Genomic DNA, 17,256 nt, shown 5'->3' with positions numbered 1-17,256 from the left:
ACGTGTCCTTCAGATTCCTTTTTGTCCTTAGTCACTGACCTATGTGAGGGTAATCACAAAATGGCTGTCGTTCACAAAATGGAACCCGAGGGTTCAGGACGTAAACTCTAATTTCAGGGTGATTTCGTCACCTGAATATGACGAAATTGCTTGTGCATAGTTTTCTAATCATTCCCGGTCTGCTGATACCAAAATCGTCATGATACGACGATGTTTATAACACGGGTCCAGAATTTTCAGTACCACAGGACCCAAAAGAGTGCGGATTGTACAGGCTGATCTCGCTACTTAACATTGACGCCAAACTCTTTGCGGGTGTGCTGGCAGCGAGGCTTAGCCCCTTGATGGACGGGATCATCGAGCCTGACCAGGCGGGATTTGTTCCTACACGGCAAGCTGGAGATAACACGAAACGGCTGCTCCACCTCATGGATGAGGTGCACCGCTCGCAGACACAGGCCTTCCTGCTCTCCATAGATGCGAGAAGGCCTTCGACCGCGTAGATTGGGAATACCTGTTTGCGGTGCTGAAGGCCTTCGGAGTGGGGGACAAATTCCTGCGATGGATTCAGTGTATCTATGAGGCCCCCCAGGAGGCGGTGCATGTGAATGGCTGTATGTCAGTTCTTTTTCCCATCGAGAGGGGGACACGACAGGGGTGCCCCCTCTCCCTGTTGCTTTTTGCCCTCTATATGGAGCTGTTTGCTCAGCGCATTCGGTCGAACGTGGATATCACCGGGATTACATTTGGGGCTGATCTGCATAAGATTAGTCTCTATGCGGACGATGTCATCCTAGTACTCACCCATCCCCACTCCTCTCTGCGCAGCCTTTCGAGGGAATTGTCGGAATTTCAGAAAGTGGCAGGCTTCAAAGTTAACTTCTCCAAGTCACAAATCCTCTATCTATCCATTCCTGAGGCTGATGTCCGGGACCTGAAGCAGGACTTCGAGTTCCAGTGGGCTCCGTCTGACATTCCGTACTTGGGTATCCGGTTGGCCCCTTCTTATTCCCAAAACGTTGTATATAAACTATGCGCTGCTGGTTGACCAGGTTACTAAAGCCCTTTCGGACTGGTCCCGTCTTAACTTGGCCTGGTATGGGAGACTGGCGGCTCTGAAAATGACTGTACTCCCCCGCATACAGTACCTCTTTCAAATGTTACCGTTAAAGCCTCCGCACGGCAACCTCCGGAAGCTGCAGGGGCTCCTCAATAGGTCCTTATGGAATACTAAATGGCTGCGGCAGGCATTGTCCGTAGCGGTCACCCCGAAGGCGGCCGGAGAGCTGGGCTTTCCTATGCTGACCACCTCCTTTCAAGCAACCCATGTCTAGTAAACATTGGAACTTTATGGACCAGACTGTGGCAGGTTGCAATATCTGGCGAGAGCTATGGCTGCTGCGCAAACACAGAGCCTTGGGCCTTTACTCCTCCCCGGTGAGGTCCCCGACCCTCAAAGCATGGGATCAACTGGCGCTACGCAAAGGGTGGACTACGTTCCCCTCCACCAATGACCCCTATCGTGGACAACCGGGACTTTCCACCGGGCCGCGCGCCCTTGGAATTCCATCGCTGGCGAGAGGAAGGCTGCAAGAGGGTTGGTTCCCTCTTTGACTTAGATGGTCTGATACCATTCACCCGACTACGTACGGAGTTCTTTCAGTTGCCGGCGGCTGATGCTTTTCATTATTCGCATGTGGCGCACTGGGTCACCCTGCCAGCTAACATTGCCTCCATGTCCCGACCTTTGACAGCGTTTGAAAAATGGTTGGTCTGCAAGAAAGACGACCGAAGACTCATCTCGGAGCTATACGCGATGATTGTGCGTCAGCCCAGGAGGCAACGTACATCGGCCCAAGTTAGATGGGAAACGGAGCTGGGACGCCCGCTGACGAAAAAGGAGTGGGAGCACCTCTTCTACCGCACACAGCACACGGCCTCTAGAACCGTGGGTACCGAGTCAGCCTACAAAGTAGCGGCATATCGATATTATACCCCAGCGTGCATTAGGGCTTGAGATGCTTCCAAATCGGGCCTCTGCTGGCGGGGGTGTGGCCTCACAGGGACATTGGCGCATTTGTTATGGCATTGCCCGAAGTTGGAGAGGTATTGGGCCAGGATCTTAGATGAGCTAGACGCTGAATTTCAGATTACATTCCCCGGTCTCCCGAGTACACTCTGCTGGGGTTTCCCTACCTTAAAGTCTTTCCCCTGCGCTCGCTGAAGGGTAGACAGATTGCGCTGACGCTGTTGGCTGCGAGGCAGGTGCTCCTAGCACACTAGAACTGTACCCGACCCTCGGGATTGGGTCCAAAAGCTTTGGCATATTTTAGCGATGGAAAATCTCTCGATGGGACTGGATGGGAAAGGGTGGGAATATGTTCGACTATGGGGCCCGTTTTTGCGGCTCTTATCCAAAGACCTCCGAGAGGAAACCTGCCCGAAATATTTGCAGATCCTGCAACTCATTCCCCTGGAGTCAACAGTGACCAAGTCTGGGGACTAAATGTTATCGGACTGAGCTAGTGGATCATGGGAAGTGCGTTGAGACGATGGAAGCTGATGCGGAGCGGGGTGGGAGTGGGAGGGGGGATTGTTTTACGGGAAGGGGGTGATTCTGACTTGTTTTTTTTTGTTTTTGTTGTTTGATAAAAGGCGGAAACGGCAGCACAGGTGGGGCAGCTCCCCAGTTCCGGAAAACGCGGGGTTGCCCTCCAGGATGTAGACAGTGCTTAATTTGTAAAATATGAAGTGCAGGTGCTGAAATATTTTTCGGAGGCCACACCCACTTTTTCAAGCCCCGCCCCCTCTCGACACTGGCTCCACCCACTTTATTAGCCCCACCCACATCTTCAAGTGCCACTGCTAAAAGTCAAATATAATACCTGATCTGAATTTCAGAAAGGGAGCCTTCGTAAGGTTTTGATAGGAGGTTCCCCGTGGCGTGAACCATTTTGAAAAAGATGAAAGCAAATGTGCATTTAAATCACAAGTTTGGAATAAATTAGCTAAAACCACTAATGCATTGAAATGGACAATTTCAGTGCTCTGTGTGCTGATTTGGGGAAGGACAATAAACTGGGGTAGGGCATGCCATTTTAAACAGAGTCTATGATTTCAAAGGTACAACTTGACATAGCTTAAGTTATGTGACAAAATAAAACCCAATGTTGTGAAAACACTAGTCCAAACAGATAAACTGAATAAAATCATGCAATACACTTGAATGAGTCAGTCAGCCACTTTCACTTCCAGTGGCATGGGGTTAATCAGTATAGTGTAATATTCAGTTAAAGCGACTGCTTTAGAGAAACAAAAACAAAAAAGGATGATTACCAATTGGGCTTGTACTATAACTTCTCTCTGGATCTATATGTGCATTTATTAGACATTAAGAATAGTAAAAAAGAAAAACATGAAACTATGTAGTTCTGTATGACACAGCAGGCAACACAGATTAGAAAAGAGGCATATGTTCAAAATATGACTTTTTAATTAAAGATTTTAACTTAAGATAAAGCAAAGAAAACTGTGATCTCCACCAAAATGTGGTTCGCGCTATATAACATTTTATAAATAAATACTAAGGCCAAAGGAATAGGTAGGGGGCTGGGCAGTTTCAATTTGACCGTATCTTGAATAAGTCATACCTATTAGTGCAAAATAACCAGGCATAGTGCCATACAAACTGTAATTATATAAAGACAAACTAACAAAAAATTAAATATATAAATACAAATAGATACATGTCGTAAAATGAAAATCCAAAAAGCAATTAAACTGTTATAAAAACAAAATAAATAAAATATATTAAATAGAACAATAAATAGAACATCCAAACTAAGAAGACACATAAATATAACAAAATATTAAATAAATTGACACTGTAAACAAAGGGGTATAAATGCAAATAAATAACCTATATAAACTAGAACAACTAAATATCCTAACACAGTAAAGCCTAACTTTTCCAAAACATTGCAATGACACACATTTTCTCAGTTGGAATGGGCTACATCTATTTTTCTAGAAAACCCCAGAAACAGTCTAAATTGCTTGTGCATTCCATGTCCTCCTCTTTCCTTGATTTACTCCTAGTGTCATCAGCTGATCTTCGTCCTTTTGCAAGCCAGGACTGAACATAGGGTAATGGGTTGAATCTCCTAAATGGTGGACCAACAAGATTTAAAAACATTAAAGAAGATATTGTTTGAGTCACCAATGATGCTCTTGTGGATGTGCATATCAGATTCATTTGAGAAAATCCCCGCTCACATTCTGCAGTACTGATAGCAAAAGTGTGTATGGCCATCAAAAGTTCCTTGAACTGCCTTTTAATTTCTTTGCCTCCAGATTCCTTGTACTCTCTGTAAGCACGTATGGTTTCTCGGCTGGCAATGTTGAATCTTTTACACAGAGACTCAATATCACTCTCACCATAAAGAACAGGTAGCTCATCAGGCCAGTACTGTTTGTATAAAACTTTCACTTCGCTAATGAGTGTATCATACTCAGCCTTTTTGTCAGCAGAATTCGTTCCTCCTGTAGACAACAAACGATGTCTTAGATTTTCTGCAAGGCTACGAAAAAACTGACCCTGTTCAATTATTTTGTCCGTGGTCTTTCCTTTGTGCAGCACCACACCTTGGAATATATTTTCTTCCATGGCCTTTTTACATAGTGAGAAATGGTTCCCTTGCCTGTCTACCATTGCCTCAAACACAGCTATTTGCCGACAAATAGCCCGGTGAGAATCAATGATTGTAGAATCACGTTTCTGTAACTCAAGTGATAACTCGGATAACTCCTGAAGAGCATCATACATGAGGCCAAGATTAGCAACAAACTGTATAGATGATAACCGCCTTCCTAGGCCTGTGTACATATTTCGTGTTGAACTGTCACGGGAACCATCATCAGCTGCACTATTAAAGTGCTTGTAGAGAGCAGGATAAGCATTCCAAATAGCCTCCACTGTTCTGAAGCTTGATGCAACCCAGCGAGTATCTAACACTCTACCTATTCTGCAGAGCTGAACGTCAAGAGCTTCAGAACATTCCTTAAGCTCCAAACGGTTTTTAACAGAGGTGGAAAATAGAGAATAGAGCTTATCGAGTACGTTTTTGAAATGATTTGTAGCACCAATATCTTTCATGACATCATGAACGGCAAGTTCCAGGCGATGTGCTGAGCAGTGCCAGGCTACAATATTGGAAGAGATTTTTTCTTGCAACCTCTTTACAACACCACTGTGGCGGCCAAACATCACTGAAGCTCCATCACAGGCAACTGAAACCATGCATTTGGAGAGAAAGTCCTCACTTATATTAATTGGATCTTTTTTTAGTGCAGACAGTAAACTGTTTACTATGCCATCAGCTGACAAATCACTCAGCTCAATGAGGTCAACAAACATATTAGCTGGGGAGTCCATGCCAGGTAGCTGCATTCGCATGTACACAATTAAAGAACTTTTCCTATTTAACGCAGTGGCTTCATCTAGTAAAAGACTTACTTTGGGGGAAAGCTCAATCATTTTGGCAAATATCTTCCTCTTCATTTCTAAGGATATGTGGCGTTGTATGTTTGAACAAGCTACATTGGAGTGCAAAATTCGACCCATATCTAGTCCATTTAACTGGTGGCAGTCTATCTCCATTTCAAAACCATACGCTGGCCTGTTTCGCTTTGCTTCCTTATAAGCTACACGGAATATTCTGGCTGTTGCGGACATTTGTACAGATTGTGCTTTTGCAGTTACTTGCAATAAAGTATCTCTCTTAGCGTTTTCTAAGATTTTTAAAGTTGCAACATGAGCCTTGCTTAGTGCCTGTTCTCCAATCTTTTTCCTCAATGACTTCTGCTGCTGTTCTATATTGGTGCCATATGCCTTCACAGTAGACTCAGTCCATTCTTTGGACAATTTCATTCCCCTGGATTTCTCAGCACCAAGATCACGGATTTGGCGACACACAGAACAGCCAAGGTTAGGGCCTTTAACAATTAACCATGGATGCTTGCGTTGGAAATATATTTTTTGGTCATGTTTCCAACCTTTAGGAAGAATGCCTTTCCTTAAAACTCTGTCTGAATGTGGTTTCAGTGATAATATGTCAGACTGTTCGCTAGTGCTTGGAGTTTCCTCCATCTTTACAGCAATCTCCACAGCATGATGCGGCTCATCTGTAAGAGGGCGATCTTGTGTCTTTTCTTCTGTAGGGGTGATGATAACGCTGCTGCTAGTAGTGGTGTCACTCTCATCATCTAGTGCCTTCTCTCGCACTTCATCTTCCTTGTTCCCTTCTTCCACTGTAAGTGTATGGTCTTTTCTAGCAAGTTTGCTAGCAGGCTCCTCATCAATCTTGGGCTTAAATTTTGTGAAGTAGCTTGAAATCTTCTTCTGTCCACTCTGAGACATTCTAAGGATGCAAAGTGAAAGAAAACATGCTAGACATGTGCGAAGTGTGATGTCAATTCATCAAAGTAACATGCACCAATAATATTTATTTGCAGGTTTCACCAAAGACATTTCTGCATCTGCACATATTTAACATCCATGTGGAGTAGCTACCAGATATCGCTAGTTGTTATTTGTTATTGATGTGTGTAGGCCATAGGCTACATCTTTGAAACAGCTGTAAAGATTCAAGATGGCTCGACTTAGGTCTCTGAAGCAAAGTAAATCCTGTGAGGAAGACAGGTTGTATAGGGACCCTACTCCTGCAGTCACATTTGCTATGGTACCTCTAGGGCTTGGCACTCTAACTTCAGGCAATCTCAGGCTCAGGAATGGGCTAGTGAGGTGAGCTGACCTCCCTAGAAATGGGGGAAACTCACTTACCCAGATAGGAAAAGCAGACCCGTGCCTGGGTTAATGCAAAGCCTCAAGGGCACTTTGCAGGCAGCTTGTAGGCTAGGCCTGTGTTTAATGGTAAGAAGAGTGAAACTGCAAGCTTAGCTACCCCAATTCTCGAGCCTATCACAGAGATGCTGTACTGGCTGGCAGAGATTCTTTGTTGAGATTCCTGCAACAGCTGTGTGTTGTAGTAGCAACTATTAGGTGTGTATCAGTGTGAGGGATAAGTTACATCTATGTTCTGGCGTGAGCACCTGCGCTGACTTATTTAAGGCATCAAACTTACACATTTGAAAAATAAACTTCAATGTATTGACATTCGGGAATAGGAATCCAATGCCTAAAGTATTATAGATAATTGGGACTAGAGTGTTGTTGCATGCCACACTAGAGAAATATTATTTCTATGCAGCAAAATAAAGTACATTTCAACACAACCTTGTTGTCCTAAAAAAATTAGAAACATCGCTCAAAGTTGCTGAACAATCACAGACATGTAACGCCCTGATTGGGAGCATAATGTAGCAGAGTCCTCAGTATTCTTTCACTCCCTTACTCGCTTCTATTTTTCTCTCTAACCCCCTGTGTACCACTAACTGATTGTCTTTCCTTTCTCTCTATCTCTCTCCCCTCAACACCCTGTCTTTCTATATATCTTTCCTTCTCTTCTCAGAGTCCTCGCCCATCTAATGCTCCGTCATCTCATCTCTCTCTCTCTTGCTATCTGACCTCACGGCTCACGTGTCGCTCATCCCTCTTTACCTCAGTCTCTCAGACAGTGCGAGTGTAGCAGCACCACCAACTAGGGGAATATACAACAGGGCACAGACATATGATTTGTAGCAAGAGGCAGATTTCACAGAACAAGTAGTGTGCTTGCTTTTACAGTCTTTCACATACTCCAGATCACAGGACAACATTTGTGAGCTCAGCTGCCACAACTTTTTTATAATTATATTTAATTTATGCCTGGGTTCAAATAAACTGCATACACACAAGTTGTATACACTGCAAACGTGCACAGTTAGGTTTCAAAGAACTGGGTTCCTCATACAGTCATAAAAATGAGAAGTTACTTCAGGGCAAAAATCCATTGCTACAAATAATCTGCTCAATTTAAATATATAAACACATTTAATAACAAGCATTTGCAATGCAATAGGTCTCGCGTTTACGCAAGTTTAAGCTATTGGCATTGTAAATGAAAATAAATGCCTTTTATTTATGTTTTAAAAAGAAATAAAAGGCATTGTCATTTGCAATGTCAATAGCTCAAACTCGTATAAATGCGAGACCTAATTGCATTGCAAATTTTTGTTTTTTTTATAGCTGCTTCCGCCATGTTGCCAGACCTCATGCATCATGTCCATATGGTAAACCACAAAAAACACCTTTTAAACCATCCTCTACCAGGGGGACGGGGGGGACAAGGGCCTGATGCTAATTAACTAAGGTACTTCACACTTCACAACCTCCCTCGGGTTATATATATTAAAATCATACAACAACAAGGCCTGCTGTGCAGTGGAGGTTTAATAAAAATACATTTCCTGGGACAGTTTATAAAAGAGATACAGCCTTTCATACATACAGACTAGAGACTTTGACGCATAGCCCTTGGTGGCGGTGCATACACCGGTGGCGTAACGCTAAAAAGGATTCCCCCCTGGGCCCCGACAGAGCTTGAAATTGGAATGTAATGCTGCCTGCGCCTGGCTGCCCCCTTATTATTGAAATTAAAGTTCTATTCAGCACCTGCCTTCACCTCTCCCCAGCGGTGCAACTGAACTTAGGAGTAACAGGTTAGCAAAAAATGCTCAGTTTTATGTATTATGGCCCATTGGCCCTAGTCGAGTGTTACTTTGAGCTAGTCCGTGTATTTCAATCAGCAGCACTAAGCATTCTGGGGCATGTAGGCCCATTCTTAACAAGGTTTACATTAGAAGTGCACTGCAGGCAGGTTCATGAAAAGCAACTCTCGTGGCAGAGTAAGTTGATAGCCATGCAGTATTGGCAACATTATGCTGCGAAAATAGTAAATACCAATGAAAAATATACCAAGTGTGCAAGGGTGTCCAATGTTTTTTTCCTTTAATCTATGTATAACTTTGGTGGAAAAAAAAACGTTAATTTAATTTTAAATACTCCAATCAAAAATTCACACAAAAGCATGATCTAAATGTAATCGGGACATCGTTTCCTTCTTTGTACCTTCCACTGTAACTACACCCTAAATGAAAAGCTTTGCAAGAAAGGTCCTTTTATAAACACGTCAGCATGGCATTGGCTCCTGGAAAATATTCGTGGCTTGAGTGCTCGAAGTTTTCAAAAATAGCTTAAATACTGTTTTGCACTGTTGTTGCTGCTCGAGTGATAGGAAATCGAGCAGACAGATTTTTTTTATATCATGTAAAGATTTTTGCACGAGGGCAAAAGTGGAGGGATATTATTGTGAGCCATTGTGAAAATATATTAAGCGTATTCCGTATTTATATCTTTTTTTTATTGTGGCACATATTTTATTGCCAGTTTGCTTGCCACCAAGAACCTCATCCCCATTCCCCACCCTTCCTTCATCGCCGTCCACCTGACCAGAATATAACTAAGTGTGGGACTGGCTGGGAGATCACGATCACCAGATGAGAATGAGATCAGTCAGCTGACCGAACTTAAAAACTAAGTTTAGTGCTTCTGTACTTTTCTCTGCTTAATTTGTTGTAGCTTTTCTTACCGTTATGGTGGTGGGGCCGGTCGGCAGGCCAGGAGTCAGACACACACACACTGTGGTAGCTCAGTGGCTGCAGCCAGTGCCACGACGAGCCCAGGCCAGCTCTGCTCTGCCTCTGCCCAAGTTCGTCGACGTCGACTGGTCAGCGCGGTACTCGTTGGTGGGGCCGGCGGGCTAACTTAATGTGGACTGGTGGGTGGGTGGGGGCCTGAGTCGTGGCGTGGGACTGGGGAGCTGCCTGCCGCTGTAACTGCGCAGCGCGGTTATGCTGGGGCGTGGCTTATGGCTGGAAGAACTGGTCTGGACTGGTGGCAGAGGCTAAAGTGAAAAAAATCTGCGCGCACAGCCCCCGACTGGCCCCCGGCCCCAACCCCCATCAGAACCTCCAGGGCAGCTCTAGCCCGACCCCCAGCCCCCACCAACTTCCGCGGCCCGCCCACCCAAAACCGAAACCATCAACAACTCTACTGAGGCCGGCTCCACCACCATGATGAATGATGAAATACGAAACGAAAGTTACAAAGAAAGTGAAACACAAACACTGTCTACTCTGCACACATTATATTTTTTTAATCACATATATATTTTATTTATTATCAATCAACTGAGATTCTCTCATCGACTTGGCCTGGCTTGGGGGCGACGTGCGAGGCTCAGTCCCACTCCCTCCCTCCAACCAACCAGTACAACTTGCAAGTAAGTGTGAAGACACGCCGGTTACGGCCCGGGGCCTCACTACAGGAGAATGTGTACTGTGCAGTGCACCACGAATTGTGCTGCTTTAACATGAAACTTAACTGACCCTTTAATCACAAAGAACCAATTGTGATGACAGTGCACAGATACACAGGGTGCATTGATTTGCCGCACCAGTGCACATTTCACCGACAACGGGCGGTCCGCGTAGGGGAGGTGAGGTGACCCGCCGCTGTGTCTCAGGCAGTTGTTGGAAGGGAAGTGCTGGGGCGGAGGGAGGGGGGCCAGGGCGGTATTATTCTGAAAAGTGCACCAGAGTCACAGAGTCTTTAGGGGTTCGTTCTGTTCTATATAAAAGAACTTAAGACCAGTCAATAATGGACTGGTGAGTTGAGGACGGGCAGTGCGCACTGGGACACCTGCCCCCAGTCACAGTGAGGGCACCGGGGTCTGGACACAGCCTGAGGGGCACAGAATGATTCAGTGCCACTGGTTAGATAGGCTGCGCTGCGACTGGTAGGTTCATGGCTCTGCTGCTGCACAGAGTCAGAGTGGCATCTCAAGGGCCCGATGTTCACAATCACAGCCTGGCTTACCCTTACGGTGTGTTGATTAAGACTGACTGAGAGAGTCTGTCTGTTTGAAATAATTCAATTGACACAGTCACAGACAGTCAGTTCAGTATGATGACTAACTTGGGCTCTCCTCGGAGGCCGGGCGGCGGCCGCGGGAACGGGATAATATGACAGTCAGATTTTGATTCTTGATTACGTGCAGAGTACATACTGATTAAGGGTGGTCTCTGGTCTGGTGGGTCGGTCGGTACCCAATGAACACAAGCACGACGAGCACCACCACACGCACGCTGCGCAGAGACACAGAGAGAGTACCCGCAGCAACTGCAAGCAGGGGAACTAAAAACACATCATCAATGTGGGTATCGGCGTGCGCACAGCAGATGATTCATAGACCCGGCCCTGATATTTAAGTGCCGGTGCTAAGCACCGGATAGCACCGGCACAAATTAAGCACTGGGTGTAGACCCTAACGCTGTGTCATTGCACTGAGGTTTCGCCCTGCCAGCAAGGTGATGTATGCAGCTGGGCTGTGTACTGTGCTCTAGTCCCGCTTAATAAAAATGATTGACTCTAAAATACACTTTCCTTTGATCCTGGTGAGACGTCCTCCTCGCTCCGGTGACGGCTAGGCAGGAAGGCAAGCTCCAGTGCAGGGCCAGGAAGCTGCAGACACCAATCCTGCCGCTGCTTTTATGCTGCACGAGAGCAGCGCCAGGAATGGAGGGAGTGGCCTCTCTTGCGGTCTAAGACAGCTGAGTTAAAGAGGTTTAAACTGAGAAGGTCTTTTTGGCCATCAGAAGACGGCCGCCCTGCCTATCACTGTTTTCTTCTGTTGCCTGACTGGCAGCAGCAGATACCAGAAAGCCCAGCCCCCGTCCTGACGCTCAGCTCAGGACAGGGTTTGGAAAATTAAAATAGTAATAAACCATTTAATTTTTCCGTATCTGGGGCAATTTTGGTTAGTGGGTCGATGCTCCTGCCTTATCGAGGAGCCACCCCTGGTATTGCTAACAGCCACTCTGGGCGAAGGAGCAGGTAAAACATTTCCTTTGTATTAGATATTTCTTCCATGCTGTCCAAAGAGAAGTCTATCTGTGGATTCTGCTCCTAATCGCGGTGCCAACTACACAACTGGTCCCACTGCGTTCCGAATTTCCCAGGCCATCTGCACCACTACAGGAGGTTGAGCCAATTGAGGAAGCCATGGTATCTCTTTTTGGCCCTCGGTCGGTGCCCTCTGGTGCACCTTCAGGCACCAAAGATGTGCAGGGGCTTCCTTTCTGGTTACAACCAGCAGATCTGTTCTTGGCACCATCTGGGACCCTGAAATTTGTTTTGGGTTCCGCACTGACTTTGGTGGGAATTCCCATTTGGCTCCAAGATATGCTCTGGTCCCTTCTTTATTAGTGCTGTTCCTAATGTCTCCAGTGGTCGTTCCCCTGCTGACCCCAGTGTCCAACGCTGTGCCAAATCTATCTTGACCCTGCCCTTCAGCACACCCAGTTCCCTTACAATTGGATTCATACAAAATATTCTCTTTACCACAGAGCTGTCCTCAGAGGCTCCAGCTCCTTTTTGGCTGGGATTCTATCTAGAATTTACCACAACATGATAATGACTATGGTGATGATGGAAATTATTAACCCCTGTATTACTATGATGACAGTGTGACTATCAAATTACTGGAGACCAGTGGGCGTAATCCCTCTCCTGATGCACTGTTGATTTTGCGCTTTGGACCCCCCAATGGAGTAGAGTGCTTCATTTGCTGCAGTGATTAATCAAGCAGCTGAGATTCTGGACCTACAGCTCCCTTCTGTTGAAGTCAAGACAAATATCCCTATTGAGGTTTTCCACCCTGGTTGAGCCTCAGCTGAACCCTTTCTGCTATTTAATGAAGCTCTGACTGACACCCTCATGGGCACTTGAGCTAAGCCTTGCTTTTGCCTCCAGATAAAAGGAAGGTGGCAAGATACCACAGACCGGAGTCCATGACTTACGGAGTTTCCTGCTCCTGAGAGTCTGGTGGTCCAATCTTCCATCAGCAAAGTGAATTCTAATGCATTCCCCATGACTCCCCCAGATTGGAAGTTGAAACTGATAGAGGTATTCAGAAAACAAATGTTCTCTTCAGCCAGCCTAGCCTTGAAATTAAATTAAATTAAATGAGAAATTTATATAACGCTACATATACCCGGAGGTGTCAAAGCGCTTACTCAGCTTAGGAGATGATGCATATTACAGTGGAGGTGCCTTAAAGCAGCCAGGTTTTCAGTCCCTTCCTCAATTTAAACAGATTGGGTTCTTTTTTTAGAGATACTGGGAGGGAGTTCCAGAGCTTCGTGGTAGTATCTGAAAAGCTTTTTCCTCCCCATCGAACTTTCTCTACCTTGGTGATGATCATGTTATCAATATCCAAAGATCTAAGAGGTCTGGCTGGAATGTAAGATTTAAAAAATTGTGATAATTGCCACGGACCCGGCTATGTCTAGATTTAAAAGCTAAGTATAGTGCTTTGAATTGAATATATTTGCAAATGTATGAGGTCGAGCAAAGCAGTCTGCCTCCAAGGTCATTATACCCATGCCCTCTGGAGCATGGCCAGCAAGGTCTTGTCCACAGTCCAAAAGGTCAGGGCCTCTTTCTCTGAGACCATTCAGGATGGGAGCGCATCTGGCTGTGCAAAAAGATGGCCGCTTGAATCCGGATCTCTGTGTTGTGAGGACCTCCGGGCAGCGAGTGCTTCCTGGGGTACAACAACGGCTGATAATCGGCTGTCTCAGTCGCGGCGAACCAGAGGGTCAAGATGTGACACCTTTTTTGATGAAGGGTGACTCAGATCGAAGATTTTAGTGAGTGCTGAGGGAATTTGCATGACGTTGAGAGAGATGCTCCGTGAAGAGTAGGAACAGCGGTCATAGAAAGCCTTTCAGATTCAATGTTTGCTGGTCAATCTTGGTTCTTCTGAAAATTCTGGGGCAAACTCTTACCTGCCAACGGGGTGACGTTGTGCTGTTGTGACTGGAGTTCCTCTCTTCAGACAAGTTTGATGTGACTTGTGTTTCTGTCAGCTCTGAGGAGAAAACACGCATTACCGGATACATTGTTGCATGTAGACTGGAATGCTCCAAAGCGATGCCTCTGCCTGTCCTCTTGCTATTTTTTACCAGCACAATAATGTATTGAGTTCTCATCTCTGGTTTGATAAGATGTGTGGGACACACACTGTGACATTGGTTTTTATTGAACAAGTGCTGGCATATTATAACTATTAATTTACAACGCTGGAGAACAGGAGATAGCATATCTAATTTAGACAACTGTGAACCTCCTCAAATGGATTTTTAATGTATAATACCACAAAACTATCTGCAGTAAGGAGGTTATATTATTAAGTGCGTATATTGCAGGAGACCTGTTTGACTCTCAGAGATTAATTCTGTTCCACTGCAGAAAACGTTTTAAATCTACACTATAATGCGTTGCTCCTGACTCAATACAGTTACTGAGATTAACCCCTCCCATGCTCATGACGAGCTAAGCTCGTCATGAGGCACGGTTGCGCTGTGCTCATGATGAGCTGAGCTCGTCATGACCGCCGTGGCGCTCACACGCGGGGATAATTCCCCTGCTGGTCTGAACGTTCCACGTAAATGGGTGTGGTCATGACGAGCTCAGCTTGTCATGAGCACAGCGCCACAGTGCTGCATGACGAGCCGAGCTCGCCAGAAGCACCGGGGCGCCGTGCGCGCCCCTCCCTCCCCCCAGCACAGCAGGGGAATTACCCCCGTGGCCAAGGGGTTAATAACTAATTATCTCCTATACATATACAGTTTATAACCAACTAAGATCTCTGACAAGTACATTTTTCTGGATTCTTGACTGAGATTGTCTGATTACTATACTAGAAATTACCGTACTGCTCTCTACCATGAATGCCTACAGTTCTGCTAATGTGTTCAGGTTTGGATTGACCCTATTTGATAAACATATTAGATGAATAAGAAGGTCTCACCAGAGTTCCGTAAAATATAAATCTGGCGCAGAAGTATAAACTTGAATTTATTTCCTGAAGCATAAAATAAGCTGTTATTTACTGCTTTTCAATAATAACTCTTTGGCACATGAACTAACTGAGTGGAGTATTTTTAAAAGGAAAAACGGCATTTACAGTTCTATATCAAAGGACTGACGCTAAGAAGTCAAAGATGCTCTCTGGTAAAACGAATGGGAAACCCGCAAAATAGCTCTTCTTCTCAGAATCTCTAAGCCAAGGTCATTCTACATCTGATGTAAAGGGTGCCATTTACTAGAAATCAAACCATCCTATTTCTACGATGTCATCATCATCAGATTCCACTATAGAGCGTATTCCAAGAAATATCTGATGTTGGCTGAAGATTGGGGGGTATGGAAACTTCCATATCTACTCTTAAGACTTAAACCAAATCTGTTCGCACAGGTATCGATGGATTCCAAAGTTGGATGGACGGTTTATCTGCACGAATGTAAATAGTGGAAAACTGACTTGATAATATACCAGATCGCAACCAAGATCTTCTCTTCCTTAGGAGTAAAATAGTGGGCCTGAAAGACCGAAATCGTCGCTATAATATTCGCTTTTTTGGCTTCCTGGAAATAATAGAAGGGTTGGATGCCAAAGGCTTTCTCCGAGAAACCTTGCCAAGACTTACAGATCCCACTTTCGAACCACCATTAGAGATACATAGAGCACATGATATTGGTCCACCCAATGCTCCAAAAATATACGACCACATACTCTTATTGACTGCTTCCTATGACATGAACAAGCCCGTCAATTGATCACAGCAGCTCGTACTCAAGGCTCATTTGTATATCTAGGCCATGAAGTCAGAATGGCTGCAGTTTTTCGAAAGAAACAAATGATTGTCACAAAGCTTTTCTCTCTCTTAGATCCTGTCTCCATGAACTTGATATCAAGTGTGGTCTTTTCAAGTCTGCACGCTTACGAATCACCAAAAATGGGATTTCCAAAGAGTTCTATGAACCAGATGACCTTTGTTACTTTCTAGAGAATCTCTCCCGTCAAAATATGGCGTGAGCGTGATCCTTACCAGAGGACAGATCCCAAATTCTATCATTGAAATCTACGATATCTTCTGGTGAAAATCGAAGTAATCCAAACCATTCCCAGAGTAATGGACAAGACTTGGATCGACCCATACGTTCCCTGGGAGACAAAGCACAAGCCCTTCAAGCTGTGGCTACCCTCACACAGGAAAGAGACAGGGATAAATCACACACTCCTCTTAAATCTTCTTCATTTGTGGAGGATGTGTCTTGAACTACGACTGATTGACTGATTTTTCTACATTAATCAACAGATGGAAGATCATTCTGTTGATAGTCACTGGAGAAGACGACGGACCAGTATTTGAATACCTGTTTATCTGTTATACGTATTTTATTATATATTACTTGCAATTACTTGATTTGTTTATCCTTTTCTTCCAGAGGAAACTATGGCACGCAGGGAAAGGGTGCCTTCCCCGTGCCGTAAGGGCCGAGAGGCAATCTCAAGTGGAAGTACGTCCTCCCGTGTTAGACACTATTTCACACTAAGTATCCCACGATTTGGTGAGCTAGGTTCACGAGTTTCTGAAACCCAACCCTGGTGAGCTAGAAATGGGAAGATCCTATTTGAAGCAATCAGTTGTTACCCACTAGAGAGTGGGTAGGGAGACAAGTCCTTTTGTTAATATTACGGGTTTTTAATCTTTAACTCCCCCATACCATATCTCACCAAGAGCTCCCTGGAATATGGTCGAGCCCACCCTGACTTAGAGGCGGCACCACTAGGGTGTGTGAGGGTAACATTAACAAAATGACTTGTCTCCCTCCCCACTCTCTAGTGGGTAACAAATGATTGCTTCAAATAGGATCTTCCCATTTCTAGCTCACCAGGGTTGGGTTTCAGAAACTTGTGAACCTACCTCACCAAATCGTGGGGTACTTAGTATGAAATAGTATCCTTTTCTTCCCTCTACTTATTCCCTAAACATGATAATACCTAAATATTATTATATATTTTTTTAATATATTTTATCAAATCTGTTTTCTAGTATTTCTCATATATTTTCTATATCTTAATTTTTGCTTAAATGTTGTTCATTGCAGAGGCAAAAAAGGTAATCTTCTATTTCCTCTCATATCTTTTCCTTAATTTGTACTATGCTATCTGTAATATACACTATGCTCTTCTTATCTTAAACTATTCTCACACATATTTCTCTTCTCCTCTCTCATTTACTCTTTACATATGATGGTTAATTAACTGTTTTATTATTTAGTATTCAACTGTTTTGATATTTAATCAGGATGATATCTATTTATACTATTCTGGTTCTTAAGTATAG

The 17,256-nt window shown here is 44.6% G+C and overlaps 2 protein-coding genes across 2 annotated transcripts in view; one reads left to right on the top strand and one right to left on the bottom strand.

Annotated features, from left to right (window-relative positions):
* Positions 1–17,256, top strand: part of LOC147701495 (transient receptor potential cation channel subfamily M member 4-like) — a 1,534,183-nt gene that overhangs the window by 958,011 nt on the left and 558,916 nt on the right. The window lies entirely within an intron of this gene.
* Positions 4,019–6,418, bottom strand: LOC147701496 (E3 SUMO-protein ligase KIAA1586-like). The gene has a single exon (XM_086928384.1). The coding sequence runs from the start codon at positions 6,416–6,418 to the stop codon at positions 4,019–4,021; it is 2,400 nt and encodes a 799-aa protein (XP_086784510.1).

The sequence above is a fragment of the Lissotriton vulgaris genome, chromosome 7, assembly GCF_964263255.1.
Source record: "Lissotriton vulgaris chromosome 7, aLisVul1.2, whole genome shotgun sequence".
In the NCBI taxonomy this organism is placed as follows: Eukaryota; Metazoa; Chordata; class Amphibia; order Caudata; family Salamandridae; genus Lissotriton; species Lissotriton vulgaris.
Note: the sequence above shows the minus strand (reverse complement) of the source record. Positions and strands in the feature narration are given on the sequence as shown.

Excerpts from the sequence above, each read along its gene's own strand:
- LOC147701496 (XM_086928384.1), bottom strand. The coding sequence starts at position 6,418 with ATGTCTCAGAGTGGACAGAAGAAGATTTCAAGCTACTTCACAAAATTT.